At 41.3% G+C, this 27,287-nt stretch overlaps 1 protein-coding gene and 1 pseudogene across 3 annotated transcripts in view; both read right to left on the bottom strand.

Moving 5' to 3' along the window:
• Positions 1-613: 613 nt before the first annotated feature.
• Positions 614-790, bottom strand: LOC132212951 (U2 spliceosomal RNA; annotated as a pseudogene).
• A 20,022-nt stretch (positions 791-20,812) lies between these two features.
• Positions 20,813-27,287, bottom strand: part of NTRK2 (neurotrophic receptor tyrosine kinase 2) — a 320,511-nt gene continuing 314,036 nt past the window's right edge. For all 3 annotated transcript variants that reach the window (XM_059657051.1, XM_059657052.1, XM_059657053.1), the window contains one exon: positions 20,813-26,640. In XM_059657051.1, the coding sequence (XP_059513034.1) occupies positions 26,455-26,640 (186 nt within the window). In that variant the 3' untranslated portion in view covers positions 20,813-26,454. The remainder of the gene's footprint in view (positions 26,641-27,287) is intronic.

Genomic DNA, 27,287 nt, shown 5'->3' with positions numbered 1-27,287 from the left:
AGGATTTTAAAAAGATTCCCAGGTGATTCTAATGTGCAGCCAAGGTTGAGAACCACTGTCCTAGGGACAGGAGGCATCGACACACTAATCTGCTGTCACAAGTCGGTCCATGGAGCACATGTGAGACACTGCCTGGGAAGCTTCCAGAAGTATGTGTCAGAAATTTGAGAACAGAACTAGAAAAATACTGGTTGTTTCATCATTGGCATTATTCAATTATGGGCCCCCCTCCAAAATAATTATACAACATGCCAATCGCCCTTCACCAGCTTAGAGCTCTGAGTGCTAAAATAGACACACCTGCAGGACCTGGGCGAGCAGGGCAGGCAGGCAGAGGGTAGCAAGATGGAATCACGACAGGAGGTGTGCCCCGGGGTAGGGGGGGTGTGAGGGGTGGAAGGTGGGTCTGCAGGATGCAGGAGTTGGGCGGAAGTTGTTTTGTTTCTGTCACAACCCACCATTCCCCAAGGATATCAGAAAATCTCAGACAGGGTCTGATCTCTTGGAATTCACCCATCCGCCTGGGGGTCTACGTGACCCTTGGTGAGGTGGGGAACTCTGGTCAGTGTGTTGCCTGAGAATGTATTTGTGGTTTCATCTGAGTAGAACTTCTAGTCACCAACCTGCACCAACAAGAGAGAATTTGTTGCCAGATACACTCCAAGGCCAAGGTTCAAAGACCCAAATATTTATGAAAGAAATTGAATGCTGCTTCTATTTTTTTCTCCTTCTTTCCTAATGTCTCTGCTTGGTCCTACACTTGATCTTAGCCAAAAGGCCGAGAAGCGATTCTTCTTGGTCCTGAGTTTTTCTTATTTGTGATGTACCATTTGCCTCCAGCTTTGGGTCTTCAGTCAGCAAGGCCCAGGTCAACTTATGGGGTTTATGTTGCAACTTTATTTTTTTTGGTGAAAAAAAAGGTAAATGTGATTATGCTCAGAAGACAAAAGAATCATTCTGCTGTCTCATTTTTGTGAGTTTTACAATCTTATGTTTCAACCACTCTGAAGGAAAATTCAGAGCAAAAAAAAAAACACCCAAAGATATCAACTTACCTTTTACCTCTATTCCTGCACACTCATTGATCTTACAGAAGCACTTGGCAAGACGTGTTTAAAATATAGACATATTTCAGTAAAATGTAACTATGGTTAAATCATGTGAACTATGTATTTTTAAGGTTTATTTTAAAATAAATAAATAATAAAACAGGTTGTAAAAACTAAAGTCTATTCTACATGTTTTGATAGAAATATGATAAAGTAATTATGCTATTAACAAAAACTTTACAGAATTTACCAAAAATATCAATTTATCATGAAAAGAGAAACAAAGCCTAGGAATAAGACCCAAGATCAGAGTTGTATGATGAGCGTCTCCTTTGTTTCCTTTTTGTGCTTCTTGGAGACTCTATGTGCAACCTCATTTGAGGGCCCCTGTGGACATGAAGTACCATCCAACGGTCCCTCTGGCCCATCATCTAGGCTTTGCTCTGGGTTAGGCTAGCTTTGATCTACCACTGGGGCCAGTTTTGTGTATGTGGCAATGACAAGGAGTAAAGACCTGTGTTTTTCACTCAGCTTGCTTTCTCTTCTTACAAGGGCTTGGGTGTTACTGGACCATGAATCCTACCCAGAGAATAAGAAGAAATATTAGGAGAGAAGGAGGGAAAAATAGAAGCAGCATTGGATTTCTTTCATAAATATTTAGGGCTTTGAACCTTGGGCTTGGAGTGTAGCTGGCAACAAATTCAATTCTTGTTGGTGCAGGTTGGCCTTTCCCATGCTGATCTCTTGCCTGTGGAGCCCAATAGATCTCACTCTTCGCTGTTCCAGGTTCTAACTTACTCTCTTACATATCACATACACTATTCTCAACAATCTATACAAAATGATAAAGGGAAGCAAGACACATAAACTTACCCTGGCATAGAAACAGTATAATTGGCATGGCTCCCCAGCCTAAAATAAAAACAAAAAACAAGAGAATGGGGAAGTACAAATTTTAACTAAGGTTGAAAAACAACCTCCGGCATTCCCCCAGCTACAACTTCATTAGCTGTAGGTCTGTGGTGGCCCTTGAGGGCAATGTAACATTTTTCCAGATTGATAGGAATGTTTGTGAATTAATAGGTATAAACCCAATAACTGTACCCTACTTATGACATTTTCTTCAGCAAAATTCTTATATAAATAAATCTCTTCTAGAGAGGTTTTCTGAGGCAATTCCAAAACGGGCATTGATCCACTTGGGAAGAAATGGAAGAGATAAAGGGAAAGACCAAGTCCAAACAATGTAGGGGTTTTCTTTTTTAAAGAGTGTGATGAGACATAGGGAAAGATGAGGTCAGCTATTTCTTAGCCTTGGTCTGAATGCTCACTGTGGCCAGGGAGCGAATAGGGGTGTGGAGCTGGCTGTAAGTTGGTGTCCTGGTTTGAGATGCAGTGACAGGTCATTGCCCTGAGCAACAGCTGTATGACTCATGGATAGGGAAGGGGTTTCAAAAGTCTCCAAGGTAGAAGAGAGGATTGGTTCAATAAGGAAACCCCCAACTTTTTCCATCAAGAAGTCAAGCTGCTCTGTGTCTCTAGGCTACCCATAGAACAAAAATGTGCATTAAAAACTTTGGGTTAAAAAAAGAAAACAACAGAAAGGTGTCAGAATGTTGAAATGAGAAAGAGACACTAATACTCCTATGAATTTATCATCAGTAAAAAGGCAAACTGAACTTCGCAGATTTGTTTTGAAACCTAATGGGAGGAAGAACTTAAAAGTATAGAGCAGAAACTCATCGTGCAGTATAAATGATTACTGATGTCAGATATGTAGGAGATATGTAGTGTGACATTGATATTACCTACATTTAGGGTGTGATTTGTGTCTCATTTTGTATACATGAAATAATATCAGGAGCCCTTTCTCTGGACCGTCTCTGAGTGGCTCGCCTCTGATGCATTTGAAGCCCTCCTCACATGTGTGTTCAGATTCCTCCCTACAAGAAGAAAAAAAGGAACTGAACCAAATGCAATTTTTAAAAAAACTACATACACTTTTGGCGTAGGACCTGGAAAATTTGGATTCCAATCCCAGCTCTGTCACCACCTGACTGTGTACCACCTGACTTCACGTCTCTGAGCCTGTGGTTGCTTATTTTTAGAATGGACAGGTGGAGCTAGTGCTATAGGAATCTTCAGCTTTTACATGATAAGATTCTTTGCAAGTATACATTTTCATTTTTTAGGATACCTCGATGCCCATCACCTTCCTAAAACACCCCAAATCACCAATACTCCTCTGCATCAAATTTCTCTGTATTATCTTCTGTGATTTCAATTCCCTCCCCACACCTCCGAGGCCTATTGTGAATACAGCATTTGTTATTCCTTGCATTTTATACTTTAATTACATATGTATGTTTGAATCTCTAAGCAATAGAGGTTTCCCTCACTATCTGAAAGTAGAGCGTTCCTATGAAACTTTTTTATAAACCAAAATGGCATTAAACAAAGAAGCAATTACCATTAATTTATATGGGAAAATGTTGAGCATTCCAAGACCCTAAAAATAAGCTAGTAAATCATACCAAATAATGCATAAATCTAAAATAACACTAAAATATAGTAAAAGCAGGAATGATATGATAAACCCACAGCCTGTTTAAAGTAGACATAATGTATGTAAAATGTTGTTTCACTTATTAAAAAGACTATCTGATTTCTCCTTAAGTATATGATAATGGAATACCATGCTTTATACAGCCTTGAATCCACTCAAGCCATAGACATTCCATTTTACCTACTATTGGGTACTGACTAAAAGAGACCACTTGGCTACTAGCAGAACCAGTAGTAACTTCTGCAGCTCTCAAGACTTGTTCTGTGTGAAAATAGTACAAACAATGGACATAGGCAACTTCAACACACACACAACGTCATTATTTCATCCAGCACAATCTAAAAACTTAATTATGAACAATTTTACACTAAGTATTGACACTCTCATGAGCTCTCTTAGGTTTTTCTGATACATCTTGCTGATGGATACACAGAACAAATTGAAATAAAGCACGGATGCTCATAAATACAGTTCAAAGCCATGGAGGCTTGATGCTGAGATGCTGAGTGTAGTTCAGGGAAACTCAGCATTTAGGTTGTTTTCCATTGTTTGCTATTGCCCAAGTTAATATTTTGGTAGATATAGACTTGCATAGAAAGGTATATTCTTAGGGGTATATACCTAGGAATGGAATTGCTGGTCTCAAGGTGCATGCATGTTCAACTTGAGTAGACTACTTCTCTGAATTGTTTTCTAAAGTGGTTGTGTCAATTGATATGCCCACCAGCAGGATATAAGGGTGTATGAATCTAGAAAGTGATACTCTGATATGGCTTTTCCTGATAAAGCAATATAGTCCTTCCTTCATTGGAGGTGAAACATTTTGTCTAGTTTATAGGGTGACAGTGATGGGAAATGAAAAAGAATTAATATGGTTCATTTAGTCCACAAATATTCATGAGCACCTACTAGCAAGTGCTGATGACCAAGACAGTTCTGCTCTTGTGGAACTAAACCACACATGCATTTATCAAGTGTCTCCTTTGTCCAGAAACTTTATTGCCTATTATTCTCATTTATTTATTGCAATAGCCATTCAAAGTAAATATTGCCAAGTCCATTTTACAAACAGGGGAACTGAGGCACAGAAAGAGCAAATAACTAAGAATGGGAATGGGTCAGAACCTAGGTGTGACTGCAAATGCCCCATCCATTCCCCTGTTTGGTCCTTCCCCACTGGTTGCCTGAATGCCTCTGCACAGGTAGAGAAAGCCAGTCTATGTGCTGGACTTACCATGGGATCCAGTGTGAGTGGAAAATGCAAAGCAGTGTGCTTGCCTGCCTTTCAGGTTGAGAAGTCCAGAAATCCCCAAGGAGGGAACTGTTCTCTAAAACTCTCATATCTAGAAATATTTTTAAACTCTTGGGAAGAGTTCTTGTCTCCTCCTGCTTTCTTTTGGGAGAACTCATGTGTGAGTATGGAAGTCTGGGTTATGTCTCTGAGAAATAATACACACTCCTACCCGACAGAGATATGAAACTGCAGGTGCTGAAAATATCGAGTTCTAAAGAGTTGGAGTCTTGAGGTTTTTGTGTATTTTTTTCTACAACATCTTGAAAGTATTTTCTCTGTGTCAACTACATATTCTAATCCTAAAAGAAAGATCTTGATATTTGGAAAATACAATGTGCCTCTTTCCCTCAGCAAGGTGTACAATGAATTCCTTATGTTCTGGAGTAAAATGGTGGGGCAGAAAGTGTCCCCAGATCCCCAGAGCTTCCAGGCACACAATATGCATGTTTATCTTTTCATTTTCAAAAGCAATCATTGCACACCCCTGCCTGCAGGAGAATGAGTAACTGAGATTTCTTTCAATTGTTTTCCCAAAGAGAGAGTAAATGAAGTCATCAAGCCATCTGGTCGACCTTCAGCAGTCATTTACTATATTCATTTAGCAGATCTATGAGTAAACTAGAATAACAAGTAAAGAGCTAGCACAGGAATAAGAATCCTGGGACAAGTTTGTGTTAAAAGGTTAAAATTTATAAAAGAAGGAAATGGGAAAAGGGAATATAGCTTCCTTATACCTCACACTCTCCTTCGTCTGCCTGGGTTTTGCCATCTGTTCTGCAGTCCTGGCTCTTAGTCTGATTTCTCCTGGTGACAGGTAGTTTATATACCTCCCCACCCTGGGGGAAGTGGGGAAGAGGGAATCAAATTATTGGGGAGTATTCTCTCTCCAAAAACAGGCTTTTGCCTCTCAGCGGCTGAGGAGCCACCCTAAGTCAAAGAATTTTTGACAGATAGCTGAAATTCAAAACACAGGACTGCCAGGCTTCTAAATCCTTGTTCTTTACCCCTCTCAACTCCCCATCATGGAGACCTAACCAGTTCATTAAAAAAATAATAATAATAACGCTTGGCCAGTGTTTCTCAGTGGTTGAGCATTGACCTATGAACCAGGAAATCACAGTTCAATTCCTGGTCGGGGCACATAATGGGGTTGTGGGCTTGATCCACAGTGCGGGGGCATACAGGAGGCAGTCGATGGATGATTCTCTCATCATTGATATCTCTGTCTCTCTCCTTCCTTTCTCTCTCTGAAATCAATAAAAACATATTTAAAAATATCAAATTAGAGCAGGACACACAAAACCAACACACCAACTCATGGGACCGAGGGCAAATTTTTGCAGCAGAAGTGAGCCACAGTAAAATCACCCCTTCCCAACGCCTCTCCATCTCCTCTGGCAGTGTCCATGTCTTCTAAGGTCACCTTATTTGTAGGCTATTAGATAAGAGAAGATCTGTGATTAGCTGGATGTGAATGTGCCTGTAGGAGGGACACCTCAGAGCTATATTCCATGTACCATCATCTGGCTACCCAGTTTTATGGAACAAATCCATGACCCTGCCTGTCATCTACCCTCTACATTAATCATTTTAGCTCTTTGGATCATCCTTGAGGATGCTGATAAAACAGATTTTTCAGAACCTTAATCTAGTCATTAATTTAGCGTTTAGGCTTCCTTTCCTGGGGAAAGTGGCCTTTAGCAAGTAGAATTTGGGTGGGGTGTTTTATCTTTAATTATTTGGATGCATAAAGTTTTATAACTACCCAGAATTCTTTTTTAGAGTGTGGGAAGAGAGGATAATGGGAAGACATTAAGACTGTAGCTGAGATTTCAAAGTTGAATAGAGATTTTAAGGCATAAAGCTTTCCTGGGACACTCAAAACATAGAAGAGACTACCTAATTTACCTAGACACGAGGCTGACCCTGGGTTATACAATTTTTCAGGATAATAGTCTGTTATTCCAGATTCCCAGAATGTTTTCCCAAATGTTCTAGTATGTCAAGTAGGAGATGTGCCTGTTTCTCATACTATCTTTGACTTTTACATATGGAGGAGGTAGGACAGAAGTTAAATTTATTAATGACTGGGATACATTGCCCAAGTGTCCCTTTAAATGAAAGAATTTTTGCCCCAGCTGCTAGGAATACTTTTAGCAGAAAGCCTTTATCCAGTAGTATTTTCAGGTCTCCTTCCTCTGGAGAGAGCCCTGTGCCCAAACTCATGCCCCTTCCTATGGTGTCCCACCTCCATGTCTGATCAATATGGCAATATAGAAGCCTGACCCTCTTAGGCCAACTCTCATGGGTTATCTAGCTTCAGAAACCCTAGGCGTTTGGCCAAGGCTGTTGTTGGGCATGCAGGTAGCCCAACTTTTATCTCTGGTCAATATTTCTTCTTCAGTCTCCCTTCCCCAAATGTTGACCCAAAGAACATATTCTAATAAGTTTCTTTCATACTAATCTCTATAATAGTAGATACAAGGAATGGTCTGGGAAAGTAGGAGCTAAGACGGTCGTAGATTACTGTCCTTAATAGAACAAAGGCCCGTCACTAGTGGTAGGAGAAGTTCACATACTCCCTTGCACAGGTAGCCATAAAATTGTTAAAAACTTCACTATGATGAATTTGGATAGCACTAACTAGTGAGGATTTTGAGAAACTTGGGGGGAAATCTTAACTATAAAACTTGGTGGCTATTGCTAAGTTAGGGCTCTAGGGAAGGATTAGAAAAAGCTGCACTGCTGGTGAAAATGCAGACTGGTGCAGATACTATGGGAAACAGTATGGAGGGTCTTCAAAAAATTAAAAATTGAACTGCCATTTGACTCAGTGATCTCACTTCAAGGAATATATCCTAAGAATCCCATAACACCAATCAGAAAGAATGTACACACCCCAATGTTCATAGCAGCATTATTTACAATAGCTAAGATATAGAAAGAGCCCAAGTGCCCATTAGTAGATGAGTGGATAAAAAAGCTGTGGTACATTTACACATGGAATACTATGTAGCTGTAAAAAAGAAGGATCTCTAAACTGTTTGTGATAGCATGGAGGGACCTGGACATTATTATGCTAAGTGAAATACACCAGTCAGAGAAAGACAACTATCACAAGATCTCACTCATATGTGGAATCTAATGAACAGTGTTTCTCAGTGGTTAGAACATCAGCCTGTGCACTGGAGGATCTCAGGTTCGATTCCTAGTCAAGGGCATGTACCTGGTTTGCGGGTTCAATCCCCAGGCCCGGTCAGGTACATGCAGGAAGCAATCAATCCATATGTCTCTCTCACATTGATATTTTCACATTGACATTTCTCTCTTTCTCCCCCTGCCCCTCTTCCACTCTCTCTGAAAATCAATGGAAAAAAATATCCTCAGGTGAAGGCTTAAAAAAAAAAAAGGTCCATAGGCATGGATACATGGGATAGACTGACAAATCTGAGAGGGGAGGGAGGTGGGGAGATGGGAAGAGATTAACCAAAGAACATATGTGCAGAGCCCATGGACACAGAAAATAATGTGTTGAAGGGCTGGGGTGGGGTGGGGGTTGGATAGTCAGGGGTAAAGGGGAGAAATGGGGGACATCTGTAATACTGTCAACAATAAAAAAGAATTATAATAAAGTTTATTCTAAAAAAAACATAAAAAGCTGAGAGCATTAATGGAAAGTTCAGTGTGAAAGCCATAGGATCTCTCTGGCATTTTACAAAGAGATTCTCATATCCTCAGAGGAAGGGCACAGAGATCTGAGAACCGGGTGCAGGGCTTACTTTCCAGAGTAGTCCTACTCCAAAGAATGAACTCCCAACTCACACACTAGAAAGTGGGCACCAGCAGCAGTGGTAGTGATTCTCTTGGGCCAGAGCTGATAGTAGGACAGACCTGTTACAGAGTTCGGCTCACTGATAGCAATGGGGAGAATAGGATCCTAAAATAATAGAGGCCGAGTAGCCATGTTTAACCATCAGAAGCCAGAGGAACACAATTATAATATTGAGTGGCAAGGTTGGATGGTCAGCAGGGCCTTACCTGAAGAGAGTTATGGGGATGGCCGGTGGGATATAGCATGCTCATGGGGCAGAATAGATGGGAGGCTAACAAGGATACTGCTCAATTTGCACCATTAAAAATATCAAGGATGGACAATAAGACATGGCAGCCCGTCACATATACCATAATCTATTTAATAAAAGCAAATCACAGGTTGTGCCCACACTCAAGGGAAGGAGATTATACTGAGGATAAATATGGGGTCAGCCTAAGCTCTATCTCCCAGACTGAGTGATGTGAAAGGCTGCCAACTTCAAGTATTCATAGCAGGAAAGGGCTTTGTAGCAGGACTATAGTGCAGTGCAAACAGCCCTGTTATTTGGGTCATAGGGCCTGAGAGACCCTATGGTAATAGAGGTAAAGTACTGGGAAGAAAGGACATGTGGAGTTTGTTAATATTTGGGGCACCATAATTTTATATAGTATAAAAATGATAAGACTTTCTTCATGCAAAATCTTGATTGATCATGTGATTTTTTTGTGGCTCACTTTTCTAGAAATTCATCAAAACTTAGCAACTTTATTCTCAATGATATAATTGAAAGCCATTGATCAGTTGATCTTGGTAAATGTAGTATTACAAATAACTTTTAATTTTGAGAGGGATCTTTCTGTTGATGCCACCATTACTGGAGCTGTGAAGGATAGATTACAGGCTGTGACAGCATTGGGACAAATTTCTGATAAATTATTTCAAAATAAGATTTTACTGCATCTAAAGCATGATTCTAAATCTTTTTCTAAAGAGATTTAACTCTTTATACAAATCATTTTTGTGTAAGTCTGTGTTTAATTTTAAACATAAATTTATAGATGACATTTTAATGCTTTCTCTGATATTTCCTGTAACTTGTAGAGTTTGTACAAAAAAAAAGGGACTTCATGATTTGTATATAACTCGAAATGTCTGTTAGGTGGTCTATTGCTATATCTTCAATGACAAGAAAATGTTAATTTTAAAATTGGCTTTCTTGTTTATAATTGGTTCATTGGGAAGTTTGTATGAAACTACTGTTCTTTTTCATTGGAAGCAGCAATTTTTAAATATAATTTCTACTTTTAAACCTTTGGCTCTTTACTTTCCAATTTTGAAGCAAGTTTTAAAATCAGAGCTTCTAAACTATTTGAAGAATTCTAGGAACTCCTTGATATGTTTCATTGCAATGCCCATGTATATGCTTTCTAAGGAGTTCCAGAACCAATTTCATTGTGTGTGTGTGGCAGGGAGGAGTGGTTTCCCCACAAATCGAAATAATTCTGGAACATCAACTGGGAGTCCCACAATTCAACTCAATTTTGACACTACTGGCCTGAGCATAGAATCAGATTCCACGGTGAAGAGCTCAGTCCTACAGGACTACCCCCTCCCCCCAACCCATACTGCACACACACATATCAAATGCCAATTGCAAGTTAAAGTTGTCACCTGTGCTTCTGACTGACAGGCTATAGAGTAGAGGTTCCAACAACCCCCTTCTTGGGTTTAACTTCCTAGAAAAACTCAGACAAACATTTTAATTACTAGATCATCAGTTTATTATAAAAAGCTATAACTCAGGAATAGACAGATGGAAGACATGCATAGGACAAGGGATAGGAGCAGTGGGTGGAGTTTCTATGCTTTCTCCAAGCATGCCACTCACCACTCTCTCAAAACTCCACATGCTCACCAAGTTGGAAGCTCTCCAAATCCCATTTTTTTGTGTGTTTTCATAGAGACTTCATTACATAGGCATGACTGATCAAACCATTAGCTATTGGAGATTGATTCAACTCTCGCCCCTCTGCCCACACTAGAGGTCAGTGGGTGGGACTGAAAGTTCCAGACTTCTAATCATATGGTTGGTTGTCCTGGCAACCTGCCTGCACCCTTTCCAAAAGTAGCATTATCAACAAAACAGAAGACATCTTTGTTGCTCTCAAGACTTATATAATTCCAGGGGTTTTAGGAGCTCTGTGCCAGAAATGGGGATGGAGACCAAATCTATATTTCTTATTATAAATCACAACATTACACTTTAATTTTTGTAATAATTTACTGAAATGTTAATTGGTAGACCACAGGCAGTTCCTATTTGGTGCTCAGGCCAGAGAATATATATATATGCAGGTGCTATAGGAAAAGGCTCCGGGCTGGATGGGAAAGCTCCCAACATTGAACTCACGAGGTATCTCTCCTTTCTTCCAGGGCTGTCACCATTGCTGCTGCTGCTGTTGCTGTCCCAGCCTAGGCACCCCTTGGTGTCTTCAGGGTCTTGACCTGTCCCAGTTATGCTTGTGTGCAGCAGGCAGTCAGGTCAACTGCTTGGCGTGCACACAGAGTATTGCCTGCTGTGTCCATGAACCTGAGCCTTGTGTGTGCACACTGTTACCTGGTTCTCTCCCCTGTGCACATGCATACTCCATTCCACCGTTGGACTTCATTTACAAGGCATAAGTTCAAAAATAAAATTAGTAAGAATTTCAAGATGGTATCAACAGAACATAAAACCGAGCATGTGGCCCCTTGTGAGACTGGGGTCCTGTGCCATTACACTGGTTCCATGCCTATGACTTCGAAGGAATGTCTGGGATGTCTATCATGTTAGCTACAGCTGTTGTAGGAAAACAAAATACATGAATATTAATTTCATATCATAGACTAGACATTGTGCTAGGCACTTGTACCTACACACGGTTCAATTTCCACAGCAAGCCAATTAAAGTAGAGAGTATTACCCCTCCCTTTACATTTGTATAAAATGAAGACTGAGAGACTTGCACAGGGTTAGAGGCAAAGTTGGTTCTGGAAATCAGGCCTGTCTGGATTTCAAAGACAGCGCATTTCCCTCTCAATCAAGCGGCTTACTTTGTCTAAGATGAAGAGCCACTTGGAGAATACAGTGGACTGGAGGCCCTGACGTATCTATTTGCTCATAAACAGCCCAAATTATTCAATAAATAGTCATTAAAATAACGACTATAAAGGTGGGTCAGAGGAGTCTTCCACCAGCCTCCTGAGCCCTGTGGTTACCTATAATTAGAGTGCTTATATACTTCTTTATCTGAAGCAAGATATAGGTGTCACGGGACAATAGGAGTACACCAGAATGGCCATGGGGAAACAGAGAAATGCCCGCCTGACTATTAGGAAAAACTGATATGGTTCTTAGGTATCAGTCTTAGTTCATACTTAGCTGGTGCCTCAAACCAAACCACACAATAGTTGGGTTTTAAGAGAGAGTGGCCCTAGCTTTCGTGCATTAAGTTTTTCTGAGCAAATTCAACCATGATTCTGGCCTCTTCACCACACAGCCACACAAGTTCCACTCTGATATAAACACTGTGCATTTCCCATTTGTGGAATTGTTTTTCCTTTAATTAAATGAAGGGGGGTGTAGCTATTTTCAACTCTCTGAACAAATTATTACCCAGTAGAAACTGAATAATGTATTGTAAGTAGTACTTATTCTATTTATTGTACCATCTATTGATGTGGGTTGGACTTGTTCTATTTTGGAGGCACTGCCATGGTAACTGGGCTCCTGACAAAGGCCTGTGTCAGAGCAGAACTTGAACATGCAGAACTTCAGTTAAGTGATGAAATAAAGAATCAACCTCAGCAGGCTCAGAAATAACAATTTGGAGAATTGTGCTTTGCTCTGCGTGTATTTGTCCATAAAGTTGGGAAGTCCTGAGAGGCAGCTCATGGGATTTACTGAACATCTACTGATCCCAAGCAAAATGGTGGAAGAAAGTCATTTCGCAGTCTCATAGCTCCCTTGTCAGAAACTGTGGCCTTGCTTCTTGTTCCATTTTCACCTGTGAGTCAGGATCATAGCTTTAGGCAGAAAGCTCAAGCTGGTGGTCAGTCATCATAGAGCCAGCGTGGCTTTAGACTCTAAATAGAGGACTGGCCTTGAATCCACAGTCCTGAGATATGGCCTCTGGCCCTGCCCTTAACTATCAGAGGGGCTTCCATGAACTGCTATTCTGTTTCACACTTACACATGTGGATGCCCTTCGAGGGCCCAGGATCTCTAATTTCATTCTTCTTGAAGCTGGTGCTAGGGGAGCCAGGGGAAGGTCCTGATGGATTCATCCTTCTCTGTGGAACCAGCAGATTCCAGTGATCCTGCAGGGAGCAGGCAACTAAGCTAGGTTGACTTTCTATAGTCCACACCTATAAGGTCTGAGGGCAACTGAAGGTAAAACTCCTTTTCCTGAAGTCTTGTTACTTCTGCCCAATTTCTCACTTCTAGGGCATAACTGATAAACACAGCAGTGACCAGGTCCTGTTCTACCTTCTTCATCTCTCCTCTGACCATCCTTCCCCTTCTCACAATCCCTCAGCTTTTCAGCCCAGGCTCAGTTTAGCTACTGAGTCAGGCCCAGGAATGCGAAGGAGCTCATGTGCCCCTGGGTGGCTATGGGTCTCTCCATAGATGTTGCCCTGGGATTCAGAGACAGCGTGAGAATTGTCTCTCTTCTCCTTTTCTAGTAGAGTTTTAGAGCTAAATTGTTCAGCTTCGAATTCCAGCAAGGTGGTCACAATTTCTGGAACTTGCTCAGAAGGACTGGAAAAGAAGGTCCTGGTAAACACATGGTTAGCTATGGACCCTAGAGGGGGAGGCTGACGGAAACGGAATTATCTGTGCAAACTTCCTGACACAAAGAAGAGTGAACCAGGGCATAGACAGGAAGAGGAGGAAAAATGGAGAGACTTCTCTGTTTATTAGAGAAACAGCATCTTACTTGGCTGACAATAAATTTGGAAGATTATCTAAGAATCCCAGCTCCTCATCTTAGCCATCATTTTCTATACCCAATATTTAAGAGGTAAACTTAGTACGGAAGGGCAGGCTTAGTGCCTCGTCCTGTTCTTTCAATCAGTGCTCCTGCAACAAAGCACCCTGTGTCCCACCTCCCTGTCTTTGGCAATTCCTCAAAAAAATTATTTCAGTCCTTGGCATTCCTATTGGCCCTCCCTTATCCTCAAGCCTGGCCAGAAGCCTTGACCCTCTGAGGGCTTCCAAAGTTGAGAGGCCGCTGGGTCAGAAATAACAGATGTGGGTCTTGGATTTAGAACAGACCCAGCTCTCCTCAACTCTCCCATCCTTTCAGTTTTCTTTTATTAATAATGGAAATCCCACATTTCTCTCTCTCTGATCCTACCTCTATTTCTCTTCCCCCCAAATATCCCACTCCCATAAGCAATAGAAATAACTGCTTTGTCACTCAACAGCCTTCTCCCTTGTGACCCTGGGTATTTCCACTCAAGAGGGTCAGCTATCATGATAGTTCATACTTTCCTCCCTCATTTAATCAACTCTTACTCAAGTTAAACAAATATTTCCTTTGTCAGTGACACATTTTATGTGGGGCTAGTGGAGCAGAGCTGAAGATCATGGAGGTGTTGAGACAACAGGTGTGGAAATCTGCTCCAGCTAGAGTCTTTTTTAGGTTAAAAAGAAAGCTGAATGAGATGCCCAGTGACTTGTAATCTTTTTATTTTTCTAGAGAGCAGAGTTCAAAATTTGGAAAAAAGAAAAAAAAGTGCTTGAATGTCCACATCTGGGGAGAATATGTGTAAAGGCAAGAGAGGGCATGGAGGAAGTAGGGGACTGGACACATTCCTAACAAACAAGGGAGGAAGACCAAGCTGGGGCTCTGTGTTTTTAGAACACTTCCGGTCTGTGAAAGCTTGAGATGTTAATTTTAGAACCTGTGGATGTCAGCAGAGATCTTTTAAAAGAATAACTTAAGTGCCTAAACTCCCCCAAGAACTGAGAGCCCGTTTTAGAAATGGCCATCAAAGGTAACAAAAGCGAAATGCGAAATACGCAAATGCCTTCTACGCAGGGTGGTGCTGGGCAACCAGCTTGCTTTCCAGCCTCCCCCTTGCTGTTGCTAGGAGACCGAAGGGCTATACTTCCATCATCTCCATACTTGCTAGGAGATTGAGTAATTGGTCTCTGGATGTGCGTGTGCTGCTTCCCAAAATATCTCTTTAAAAAGACGTGAGAGGGATGCTGGAGGATGGTGGAGGGCGGACTGTGTCCCAAGAGGGCAGCGGGTTCCAAGAGCCAAGATTGGAGCTGGAAGGTGCGGGGCTCGCATGTGGGATGGAAATGGGGAGCTGTTTATACAGTTTTCCCAACCCTGTTCCTGGGGACTGAGCTCCTAAGTGAAATCTGGGAATGGGAGATAACTAAAATTTAGGGAGCGATGTTGGTTTGGTTTTTCATTCTTACTATTGAGACACAGCAAGGCTAGGAGAAACATTTTAATTTTATTTTGTAGATACTTAAAATGTAAATGCATGCTGTTTATAGTGCTTGATTATAGGTGTCTGTTTTGTGGGGGAAGGGAGGATGAAGGAACAAATAAGGCATGCTGTGGACACACACCCACATGCATACATGCACATATGCCCTGTTGTGTATGTACACACACACACACACACACACACACACACACACACACACGCACACACGTGTCACTGTGGGTCATTATGATAAAAATGTTTGCTTCAATTACAGGGAATCAATACAATAGAACATTAAGTCCTGCAGCTGTAGTATCTCTGGAAATTAAGAAATCCAGGGGTAAGGGTGAGCACTGCCTCTAGCTTGACTCTTTATGACTTTTCTGTGCCTCAGTTTCTTCATCTGTAACCTGATAAGCTGAGCATCCCCAAGGCATGCTCCAAATCTCCAACTTTATTAGAGTGTGACATATACTCCCACCTTCTCCTCCTAGTCAAGGAACAATGTCATATCATGTCTCTATGGAGTTGTTCAATTCTCTCCTTTAATTAATGGGGAAAATCCAATTGGTTCCTTCATTTTGCATTTTTTCAAATGACTATTCAATTAAGTATTGAAGAGTAGATTTGTAAGGGCAAAAACTGACTTTTAAATTTTATTATTTACCTCTTTATCACACTTTTCATGTAATACTTAACATGTTAAAAAATCAAAATTTTAATAGCATCACTTTTGCTTCTTTTTTTTTAAACCAAGGAAGGAGGGTGGAAGGAGGCGAGGAGTGAAGCTATATTGGCACTATATTCTGATCTTATAAATGAGAACTAAGAATCTGGGGAGTTTTCCTTAAAGTCACTGGCCAGATGATTGTGTTCTAAGAATTAGGAAACTTGTCTTCTAGTTCTGACTCTCTCCTTAACTCAGACCCTTATCTGTAAAATGGGATAAGGGGAGCCTGTGCTCTAGTCCTCATAGGAAAGTTAGGAAGAAAAAAAATGCCATAATAAATTTAAATGCACTTTGGAATACAGAAAGGGTGCACAGAATGTTCTGTATTCTTTGCACTGCGTGTCTGGGAAATTTATTCATTTATTCAGCAAACATCTGAGATGCTGCTGCCACTAGGCCCTCGTTAGACCTTCATTCACATGCCATGGACACGTGGTCAATGTCATCCATCGTCCATCCTGTCCCCCAGTTCACAGGGAGAATGACCTCCTGACTACTACAGTTAACAGAACTCTCAGTGACCACAGTGAATATTAGACATTCTCCTAGGCTGAACCTTTGCAAAGTGGGAAAAATGCTCTGAAATCACTCCCACAAGTATCTGTCTTATTTTGTTCTCGAATACTCCCAGTGACACAAACCTCAGACACTTTACTTCCTGTGTTAATGAATGCCAGTGCCTAATCATTGTACAAGCAGATGTTCCTTAGGAAAAACAAATAAAATTAAGGCTATCTTTAGGTTAGCAGACACCCCCACTCTTGGCTGAGTAGACAAATAAGCAATGCCTTTTACCTTGTTTTTTCTCTCTCATCAGAGATGGCAAAGCTTACTATCCTGTAGAAAGCCCAAACTCCCTCCTCTTCCTTGTTTTTAACAACACCCAAGGAGATTTTGGATGGTCCTGAGATATGAGAGTAATGGGAAGCTCTCTTAATTGTCTTGACAATACTGATAAATTATTTTTTCCTGGAGAAGAGGAGACACACCTCACTTTTAATCTCCCTGATCCCTTAAAAACGTTACTTTCTCCTGTGCTAAGAATGAGTAGCATCCTGAAGAACAGGTAGGCTGATGCAACTAAAGAGTAACCAGGGAATTGTGGACTGGGCACTAGCTTCACCAGACAGAACTAGGTTCCTTGCCCTTCCTCCTGGGTACTTGGCAAGCACCCAGAGTTTTCTGTAGAGGGATGGATGTGGGAGGAAGACCACAAGGAAGTCATAAATGGATGCCAAGTCATAATGAATAAGAGTTTTCTGTGCACTCCCAGGAGATTTAAGCCATGAGAGGCATTCATTGGTTCAGCACCTGGAAGTGCTTGCTAAGGAAGCTTTGTAAAAGGCAAATGGGCTGGGACTAGGGGCTTGGGGGTCAGGGGGAGATGTTCAAATAAATTCACTCTCACTAGTGCTTGACTCTTGGCAAGGATGTGCACAGGACTGCCCTCTATGGCCCCATCAACCCTGTGAATCTGTGATGCTGTAGGTGAGCAAAGAGAGCTAGTAGAGCAATTCTATCCATATTCACCCCTCTACCCCAAAGCCAAGAATGCCACTATTTGTCTCCAAAACATTCTATCCTAGAATTGAGAAGGTACTAATAACTTTGGAAAGTGCTTTCTGAAAGTCCATTATAGAAAAGTTCCCTGGCTAGATCCAATTGAACAAAATAACCATCACCCAAAAGATGTTGATACTACAGATTTATTTTTATCCTTTTTCATTTGGTGTAATTTCCAGAAAGCATAGAGGGAAGTCCTCTCCAAGGGACTCTTGATATTTCTGAAGATATGGATTCTTTTTACCACCATGGTAACTCAGTTGTCCATTTGAAAATTAAAACATAGTCATTATTATTTTCAGTCATGGTAACCTTATTTCTTCTGAGGTTCCTAAACTAAGTCAGGAAGGAAACCATCTCTCCTTTCATTTGAGAATATTTGAAGTCATTTATACTAATAATTTATGGCTTTAAGGCATGAATTAGTTAAGCTGAACCTGGAGAAGAAGCCTATCCTATCTAATAAAGAGGTGATATGCTAATTGACCCTCTCACTGTCGCAAAGATGGTGGCGCCCACAGTCAATAAGGAGGGAATATGCTAATTGACTGCCCTGCTCTCAAAGATGGTGGCACCCACAGCCAATAAGGAAGAATATGCTAATTGACTGCCCCGCCCTCAAAGATGGTGGTGCCCACAGCCACAAGATGGAGGCACCCAGTTCCCTCAGCCCCACCAGGTCGCCTGCCTCTGGAGTCTCCCTGTCCCCTCATTCCCCCAGCCACCCAGGGCCAGCCTGAGGTGCAGGCAAGCTTTGGATGGCAGCTGCCCAGCCACCCAGGGCCACCCAAGGCTCAGGTAACCAGGGCTGGCCGAGGCTTGTGCTGCCGGCAATGGCAGCAGCAGAGGTCTGATGGGGCGTCGCTTTTCCCTGATCACTAGGTCACCTCCCATCCTTGAGGGCTTCTAGACTGTAAAAGGGGGCAGGCCGGGCTGCGGGACCCCCCTTCCAGTGCATGAATCTTTATGCACCAGGCCTCTAGTATTTGATAGCTTAGAAATAAGTAATCTAAGGCTTGGGAGAGTTAAAATGACTTGTCTATGGTTATACCTCTGGTTTCTAAGCATCAGTATACCATAACTACCTGCCTAATTTCTTGACCTCTTAAGCTCCTTAACATTCATCCATCTTTCATTCATCCACTCACTCATTCAAAAATGTTTGAGTACCACGTATGGTGTCATGACAGGAGTTATCTTAAGGAAACAAAGACACTAAAATCTCTGCTTGTATAAAACTTACATACTACTTGTAGGAAATGGCCAACAAAAATCTATATATATATAAAAGCCTAAGCAACTGTCTGACTGTCCCACCGCCTGATCAGTAGCTATAATGCGCAATGACTACCAGGGGGCAGATGCTCAATGCAGGAACTGCCGAGCTGTGGTGACTTGGCAGCTGTGGTTCACTGGTGATGCACCCAGAACCAGAGAGGAGGAAGCCCGATTCCAGGGTGCATCACCCGAGAGGCACCCTCTTGAACTCCAGGACCTCTCAGGGGATGTCAGGAAGCCAGTTTTGACCCAATGCCCACAGGCCAGGCCGAGGGACCCCACCGGTACATGAGTCCATGCACCGGGCTTCTAGTTAATAAATAAAAATTACAATATTGTCATGCAAACACATGCAAATGGCTAGCTAGTATATATAGCAGACCTGTTGGGACATCATGATTTGGGGTAAGACTCATGATGACAGAATCAGTAACTGGTATGTGTGTTCCTAGTTCAGTTGCCCATCACTCTCTGGAATTGTGCATAGCAATCTGGTAGGACTGAATTTAGACAAGAGGGATCCTGACTTTGGGGTTTGGGGGCTTTTCATTACATGATTAAGTAAGTCCTGGCCGCTCCCCTTCAGTGATGTAGGGCATGGCAGGACTTCAACTCCAGTGTATCCTGCCAGCTCAGTTTTCATGGTCACAGGCTGGGTCCAAGCTTTGTGGCTGCTCTCTATGTTATAGCAATTTAGCAGCAGGATGATCCTTATCAGAACTTATGCTTAGAGAATCTGCAGCTGCTCTGGCATAATGGGGAGTTAAAGTCCCAGCCTTTTAATTTGATGGGGACTGCTTGATTGATTGCCTTAACCACTGGGCCATAATCAGTTTCCATGGAGCTTTCTTTGTAGGAAACATTTTCTGTGAGAACATGTAGTTCACTTTTGAACTCCTTGGATACTGATGATCTGCTCTTCAAAATTACCTAGTGCTCTATCTCTCATTCTTGTACTAAAGTTCTAGGCCCTTCTCTGTCTGTCCCATTCTCTGCTGAGTCAAGTCCTAGGTCTAGAACCAGGTAATTCTATTTGGATGATTGAAACTCTGGGGCCAAGACTTAAGGTCCCTAGAACAATATTTCTCTACCCCAGCTGTGCATTAAAAATGCCTAGATAATTTCTCCTCCTTCTCCCCCCCCCCCAAATGCCTATGCATTGTCCCACCTCAGACTAATAGAAACAAATTCTTTCAGGCTATGGCTTTGGCTTCTACATTTTTCAAAGTTCTCCAAGTGATTCTGATCCACATGAAAAGCTGAGAAGAACTGCTCTAATATTTATCTTGTCAGAAAAATAAGACCATGTGAAGAGAACCCTCAGCTCAAATCTGGAAAGAAGGCTTGAACAGTAAATCAGAAACCCATATTTTCTGGGTACCAATGAGACTTGGGATTCTTCGGTTACTCTAAGAAAGAGGCACACCCAGAAATTGTTGAGATCGATTTTATCGATGAAGGATGTAGACTTAAACAGCATGATTTAAAGAAAATGAATAAAGTGGCATTTTATACACTTGGGTTGGTATCTAAAAATCTGTATCTATCATAGGAAAAACAGTTATAGCCATCCATAGGGCGGTTGTTATATTGTCTGTGCAGCAATTGACTTTAAATCCCTTGGTGGGTTTCTCAGGTCTGAGCTCTTAGAAATGATGATGATTCCATCTTCTCACTCCGTGCTGTATGACATGGTAGCCATGAGCCACATACGGCTACTTAAATTGAAATTAAATAAAATTAAAAATTCAGTTATTTAGTGACACTGACCACATTTCAAATACCAACTGGACACATGTGGTCAGTTATTTAAGACATAAGTTGAAAGTGTCAGGTTAGGGAGGGTTTAGGGAATTGGTGCTGAAGACTACTTACTCTCTTTACCGTCCACTAATGAACACTGCAGGCATCTACAGTAATCATATCTAAAATATAGGCAGACAGATAGACAGACAGGAAAAGGGCACACCATGCCTTATGAAAATTCTATACATTTTTAAAGTAATCATGTCATTTTTAGTCTCTCTTTTGGAGGATGTTATTTATTGTTAAGACATCATTTTTATTAAATACACTGTAGTACAAGAGACTTTCCATGTCAGGTTGAGAGAAGGTGGTCACATGATTTACAAACAAAACTTTTTATTTTTAAACATTGATATTCTGGTGTCACTTTGAAATCAGCCAAGATGCAGTGGGTCTTAGTAAAGCAATGGACCTCAAAACAGATTGCAAAACAGGAACCAGTAATTATTAGCACAGAGACGTCACATTAAAAAGAAAATAAAGCAAATGAAGAGTTCCAAATACCAGGTCACAATTTAAGGGGCAATATATCTTCAGAGAGATATTGAAATGTGTGTGTATGTGTGTGTGTGTGTGTGTGTGTGTGTGTGTGTGTGTGTGTGTGTATGGCCTGGATATATACAAACATCTCTCCATGTACAGAAGCAAATGCAGAGAGTGTCCACATCTCTAGGCAGATTTGTAACTGACAGGTAATGATCAATGAAGGCAGGGAGCAATATTTTACCATAATTTGGTCATTTGTCAAGAGATTACATATTTAAAGTCCCCATTTAATTCAAAGACCTTGCATTTAAAACATTTCCAGCAGTTTTATACATTTTTAAAGCAATAGTAAGATATACAAGCTGCAAGATGTAGGCTGTTACATTTCATTTTATGTTCTCCAATTTTCATTTTCCAGTTCAACCGTGACTATTAGCAGCTTTTATTATGCTTGCTCCAGTATGTTCAACCGTCAGCCAACCTTCACTTGGGATCATTTTTATGAATGCACAGACCAAAGGAATAAAACAAACACAGACCTGGCCTAGAATGCATAGACTAAAAAAATGACATCCCATATTTTCCCATTTCGTCTCCTGAGACGTATGGTAAGATGGCAAAATAGTTGCTTGGTTGTTGATGTGAAATTCACAGTGTTTTGCCTGCAACACATATACATATACATATATATATTTTTTGCTTTGCTTTGTGTTTGTGATAAATGGAGCAAAATAAATAAATAAATAGATAGAAAAATAAATAAATAAATAAATAAATAAATAAATAAATAAATAAATAAGAAGAGAAAGGGGAAGCATCAGAACCTAAAGATATTGAATAACCTTTGACTCGAGAAGCAGTGATTCATTCCAGCCTTGACAACAAGAAAATACCCTTCATGTACTGTCATATTTAACTACAAATACCGCCCACCTCTAATTCTCTAGAATAACATTTGCTATCACAACCTGGGAGTCTCTGCATTCCACAATGACGCATCGTAAAGAAACTGTTTTAACTGCTCACTTAGCCATCTGAGGAGTTAAATCACCAGCCATTCCTCTCATGAAATTTTCTGAAACAGTGATGGAGGGCCAAATCAAAGGTCAAACATTGGAGATAAAAGTCCTCCATTGAAGGGGGGGGGGGAGAGAGAGAGAGAGAGAGAGAGAGAGAGAGAGAGAGAGAGAGAACTGAGGGTGTGTATATGCAGTCATTTATCTAATTAGACACATAATTTAATGCTGTTGGCATTATAGAAGGTCCATTTTGCAAAAGGAAAGGGTAAAAAAAATAGCCTACTTCTGACCAGGGGCTCCTTTCCTCATGGTTCTTTGCCAAGGACAGACTTGTGCCTTGTTGTTGCTTGTGCTCCCACCTGGATGTGGGAATTCCTCAGAGCTGCTCACCTCAGTGTGGGGTCTTGGACTTCTCCCCATTGGCCTTTGAAGCACTGGGCTCCCAACATTCCCACTCTCTCTGGAATGTCTGAACTCTGAACACAAGAAATAAAGGGATCATAGTGGGACAAGATGAGCTAACACAAAGGAGCAAAAAAGATGAGAAAAAAATCCATTTTCCTTTCTTGGACCTTTACAGAAGGAGATCTAGCTCAGTTCGCTTTTTTCTTTGCATGGAGCCAGAAAAAGGACTCGGTGTGGTGGGATGGCTTTGAGTCAGTTGTTTTGGGAAGCACATTGTCTTAACCAGGCTTTCCTCCCGTGAAGTACTGCACAGAGTTGAGAAGTGTGGTGTAGTCCTATCCACATGGAGAATGGAAGCACTAACAGCAACACGACGTTAAAGAGTTTTGGTTATGTAGCAGATTTTAAGCAAATTATTCATACTGCACCCTACTTATAATTATCTCTATTACTGTGCGCCTATACATTTATACATAAGCACACAAACACACTATGTTTGCGTGCTTGTCTATGTATAAATCAAGTATTTATAACACACATATAAATACATAAACATACCACAGGTAGCGCTGATGTAAACACATATGCATAATATGAATTCTGATATAATCCTTTATAGCATAGTTCAAAATATTTTCTAAATAAGCCTGATTCTGACATTGGTTCAGTGTACAAGGATTTAGCTGAAGCTATGAGCATGATTATATACCACTTTATCTCAGCTGCTTGTCATCTCATGTGTTTCATTTTGTTCTTCTAACTTCATATCCTGCTTCATGAATGTGTTAGTGTTCTTTCTTTCCTGGATTGGAGTCTCTGGTGGACTGAATCATGAACCTCAGAGCCAGAACATTTAGACTCAGCCCCAGCGGTGTCAGAAGCTAGCCTGCAGATTTCTAGCATGCCATTGAACTTCCCGAGTCTTAATTTCCTCACCTATAAAAAAAAATGGGACTCGTTTGCTAACATATGTGAAAACCGTTTAGAAAACTAGGAAACAACTTATTAATGGGAATGACTGTCAGAGTTTGGGCTAGAGAATTAGGTCTGACACTACTCTTGTTGCGGCTTTTAATGAAGTTGATGGCAGGCTACGTTTTAGAGTGAGATTGCTCCTTTTCTAAAAGTGAGAAGAGCATGAGAAGAGGGGATTGTGGAGGACCAGTGTGGAACACCTGAAGATATTCTGTGCTTCATTCAGCTACTTTTAAAGCAAGCTGGTATTCTTTCAATGCAAGACATTGCTGAAATCAGTACATACTCTTGAGACAACAGAGGGAAAAACAAGAAGCATATAAATGACTACAGAGCTTTGCACTTGCATAGAACCTTTCATTTCAAGACCTTGAGGGACTTGTCAAAAGGTAAGGAGAGGTGTGTATTTGTTTTTGCTTCTTTTTTTTTGCTTTTATTCCTCAGAGGAAAACAACACTGGAATGGAATGGGATGCTCCCATCTTCTCATGTGCCTTAAACAAATCCTTGCTCTAAAACTGCACAGCCTTCCTTGAATTTGATCCTTTAGAGCATTGCCTCTTTGCTCTCCATTAAAATAAGACAAATAAGTTGCAGCTTCTCCTCCCAGAGCAGCTGGCCAGTCCCGCAGAATGGCAAACCTGTGCAGGTTTTCAGGTCACCGCTGATGGAATCTAGAAAAGTTTTGTACAAATCTGCCCCTTTTTACTGCTTCACGGAGTGCCACAGTGTTTTAACAGTACCATGGGTCCTTAATAGGATATATACGTGCAGGTATATATCATGGAGATATGGCTTTCATTATATTATTATGTGTATTCTGGTGGGTTTTTTTCACTGACAAAGAGAAAAAACAACTCAACCCCACGATCTATAGGCCAGCGCAGAGCTTGAAGAGACTGTAAGGTTTGTCTTGTCCGACCCCCTTCACTTGACTGCAGATGCTAATGGATTTCCTTTTGTTCTCTGTGAATTGACTTTTTTTTTTTTTCTTAGATCTGGCTTTTTCAAACCCTATAATGAAAAATAAGGGTGTTCCAGTAATTAAGGGCACAAGCAAAACCTAAACAGAGCAATTGCACCTTCAGAAACAAATATGAAATAAAATGACTTAAGATGAATTAAAATCACTCCCTTTCAATCTGGCTCGTGTTATAAAGATGTCAAGTTAGCAAAATTCCCCTCACAGAGGGTATCAAGTTTTCTTGAGGAACAGAAATATTGTTCTTCCTTGGTGTAACTGACCACCCAAATAACTGTAAATTTCTATTTAAATTTACAACCTCATTTCACAAAACCTGTGATGGTGCCCAGGAGCACACCTCCAAAGCTTGGTCTGGGCATAACCTCCCGTTGGCATGCTGTGCCTAATTTTTTATTTTACTTCTTTAAATGGAGTGAAGGAAACAAAACAGCATACTGACAGTGGAGTACACTTGGAATGAAACCACTCTCCCAACCGGAGCCCCAGTGAGGACTGGCCTGCATACACTGAACACCAATGCATACAGCGTGCCCGGAGATGAGGTGTCCTTTCTCTCGGGGACTGACTTAGCCCTTCCCACAGTCCCACAGTCTCACAGTGGGTTCGACGTGCATGAGGACATCCGGGTTTCAGGGTCCGTATTTGTTGAAACCCATCACCACCCTACGGCCCAGAGACATTTATACCCAGCTAATGAGTTCCATTAGCTTCCCCTCATTATGTAAGTTACACCTTTTATGAATCTGCTCTACATGGCAGGGGCACGACGTCTGGAGCAGTAGTTTCTGCATACAAGGTAGTAATCGACGAAGACCATGCACAATTTTGCTTGCACAGTTAAAAGGACAGGCAGGTGGCGGGTAGGGGTTGGAGGGAAGTGCTGTCTGAAAAGTTCGATATAAGAGAAGCTTGCCTCCGAATGTAGAGCTCTTCTTATCTTTTCCAAGTCCTTGGCTTTTCTACCCCACCCTGAAATGAGCTCTGGACAAGGGTCCACCTATTTTCAACAGAACTTGACAAAGGGTCATTTGATAACATTTGGAGAAACAAGCCCGTGCTATTACTGTGACCTACAAAGACAAGGATGTCTGAGTGTGGGAGGCGCCATCTCCTCTCTCACGGAGCCATCTTTTCTCTCTACTACACTCTAGAGTTTCTGCTGATGGGAATGGGTAGTCCATGTCACAGAGTTCAACAGTCTTTTCACTCCTCAGAGAGGTCCTCAAAGGAAGGTGCTGAATACATTCCTCCCAGCTAACAGCCGCTCGGTTTTTCCTAAGTAGGGACGGATCCCAATGGTTGTCTTTGTTCCTTCCATATTGCGGTTCATAATAAAATCTTCTCTCTCTCTCTGGTTTCAGTCTCCCATACTTAAAGGGCTTTCCAGATTGAACACAAGTTTTCCTTTTTCACACATGGGCTTAAGCCATCCAAAAACAATAAGAAATGTAATAATAATAAATAAATAGAAGTGAATCCATAGAAACTCTCGATGTCTGTACAGCAGAAATGACAAAGTTTAAGTCAAAATTTGTTTTCCCTTTTTTTCATCCACATCAAAGGCAGGAATACAACAAGGCATTGTTAGTTGTGGTGGGCAAACTGGAGTGTCTGCTGATATAACAAATTAGGTTTGTTAAGGCCTTTGTCTATGCAGAGTTAAGAGTAATGCAGAAGCCAGATCAATTAGAAAAGAAAGGTAGGACTGTGAAGCAGGGAAGACAAAAAAAGTCAATACAAAACAAAAACTAGGGAACAAACCAAGGGAGATGGAAAGAGAGAAAGACATAATGCCAAAAAGAAGTCCATACTGTGTCTACCGATGGAGAAGTACACATTGCTTCCCTCTGAAAGCTTCGTAGTGTCTTTGTTGTTAATACTGTCAGAGTAGAGAACAGCAGATTGATGGCATCCAGCAGCAGTGAAAAGACGTTCATCCTCTCAGCCCATCTGAGGAGGTGCTTTGGGAAGGATCGGTCTGGGGGAAAGAGCCCTAGCCTAGAATATCCAGATAGACCGGAGATGCCTTGGCCAAGTTCTGAAGGAGGGTGTGGATGCCCTTGATGTTCTTCCTCATGTGGGGTTCTCGCTGCCAGCACCCCAGCATCAACTCGTAGACCTCCTGCGGGCATGTTCGAGGTCTCTGCAAGACTCTGCCCTGAGTGATGCATTCTATCACCTGGACAGAGAGCAAAGATAGGATCAGAAGAGAAACAATATAGGGGAAATAATACAGGTGAAATAAATGTCAGTGCAAAGAGAGGGCTGCTTTAAAGAAACCCATTCAATGTTACTTCTTTTCAGAAAGAAGAGAGCAATTATTATAGACTAGTATATTGTGTTTAATTGGATCACATCCAGTTTTCAAGCACATCGATTTCACCAAACTGGTGGAGAAATGATTTATCTATATGGAATGATCCCAAACCTCATCCTAGAATTCCAGTTTTACTGGTCTGATATGGAACCTAGGCCACTTTCATGTCAGGGTGCTGACTGATGAGAGATCCCCAGGCTGTAGAAATGAGTGGTCATTTTGGATAACAAATTTGGGTAAAAGACAGACTTGAGCCTGAAGATGTTAGGTGCCTAACCAAAAAGCTATGCCTCAAATATAGGCATATTTGCAAAAGGATTAGAATAGGGAAACAAAATGCTTGAGTTTTCACTGGAAGTGCATGGTCTAGTGAAATGTGCAAAAAGGAAAGAACCTTGAAACCTTCCTGGAATAATATACAAAAGCTAACTGGACTCTCAGGGTGCTGAAATGTCACATCTGCTATTAATTTGCTAGGTGAGCAGCACATAGCGATTCTTCATCACAGA

The sequence above is a fragment of the Myotis daubentonii genome, chromosome 11, assembly GCF_963259705.1.
Source record: "Myotis daubentonii chromosome 11, mMyoDau2.1, whole genome shotgun sequence".
Lineage (NCBI taxonomy): Eukaryota > Metazoa > Chordata > Mammalia > Chiroptera > Vespertilionidae > Myotis > Myotis daubentonii.
Note: the sequence above shows the minus strand (reverse complement) of the source record. Positions and strands in the feature narration are given on the sequence as shown.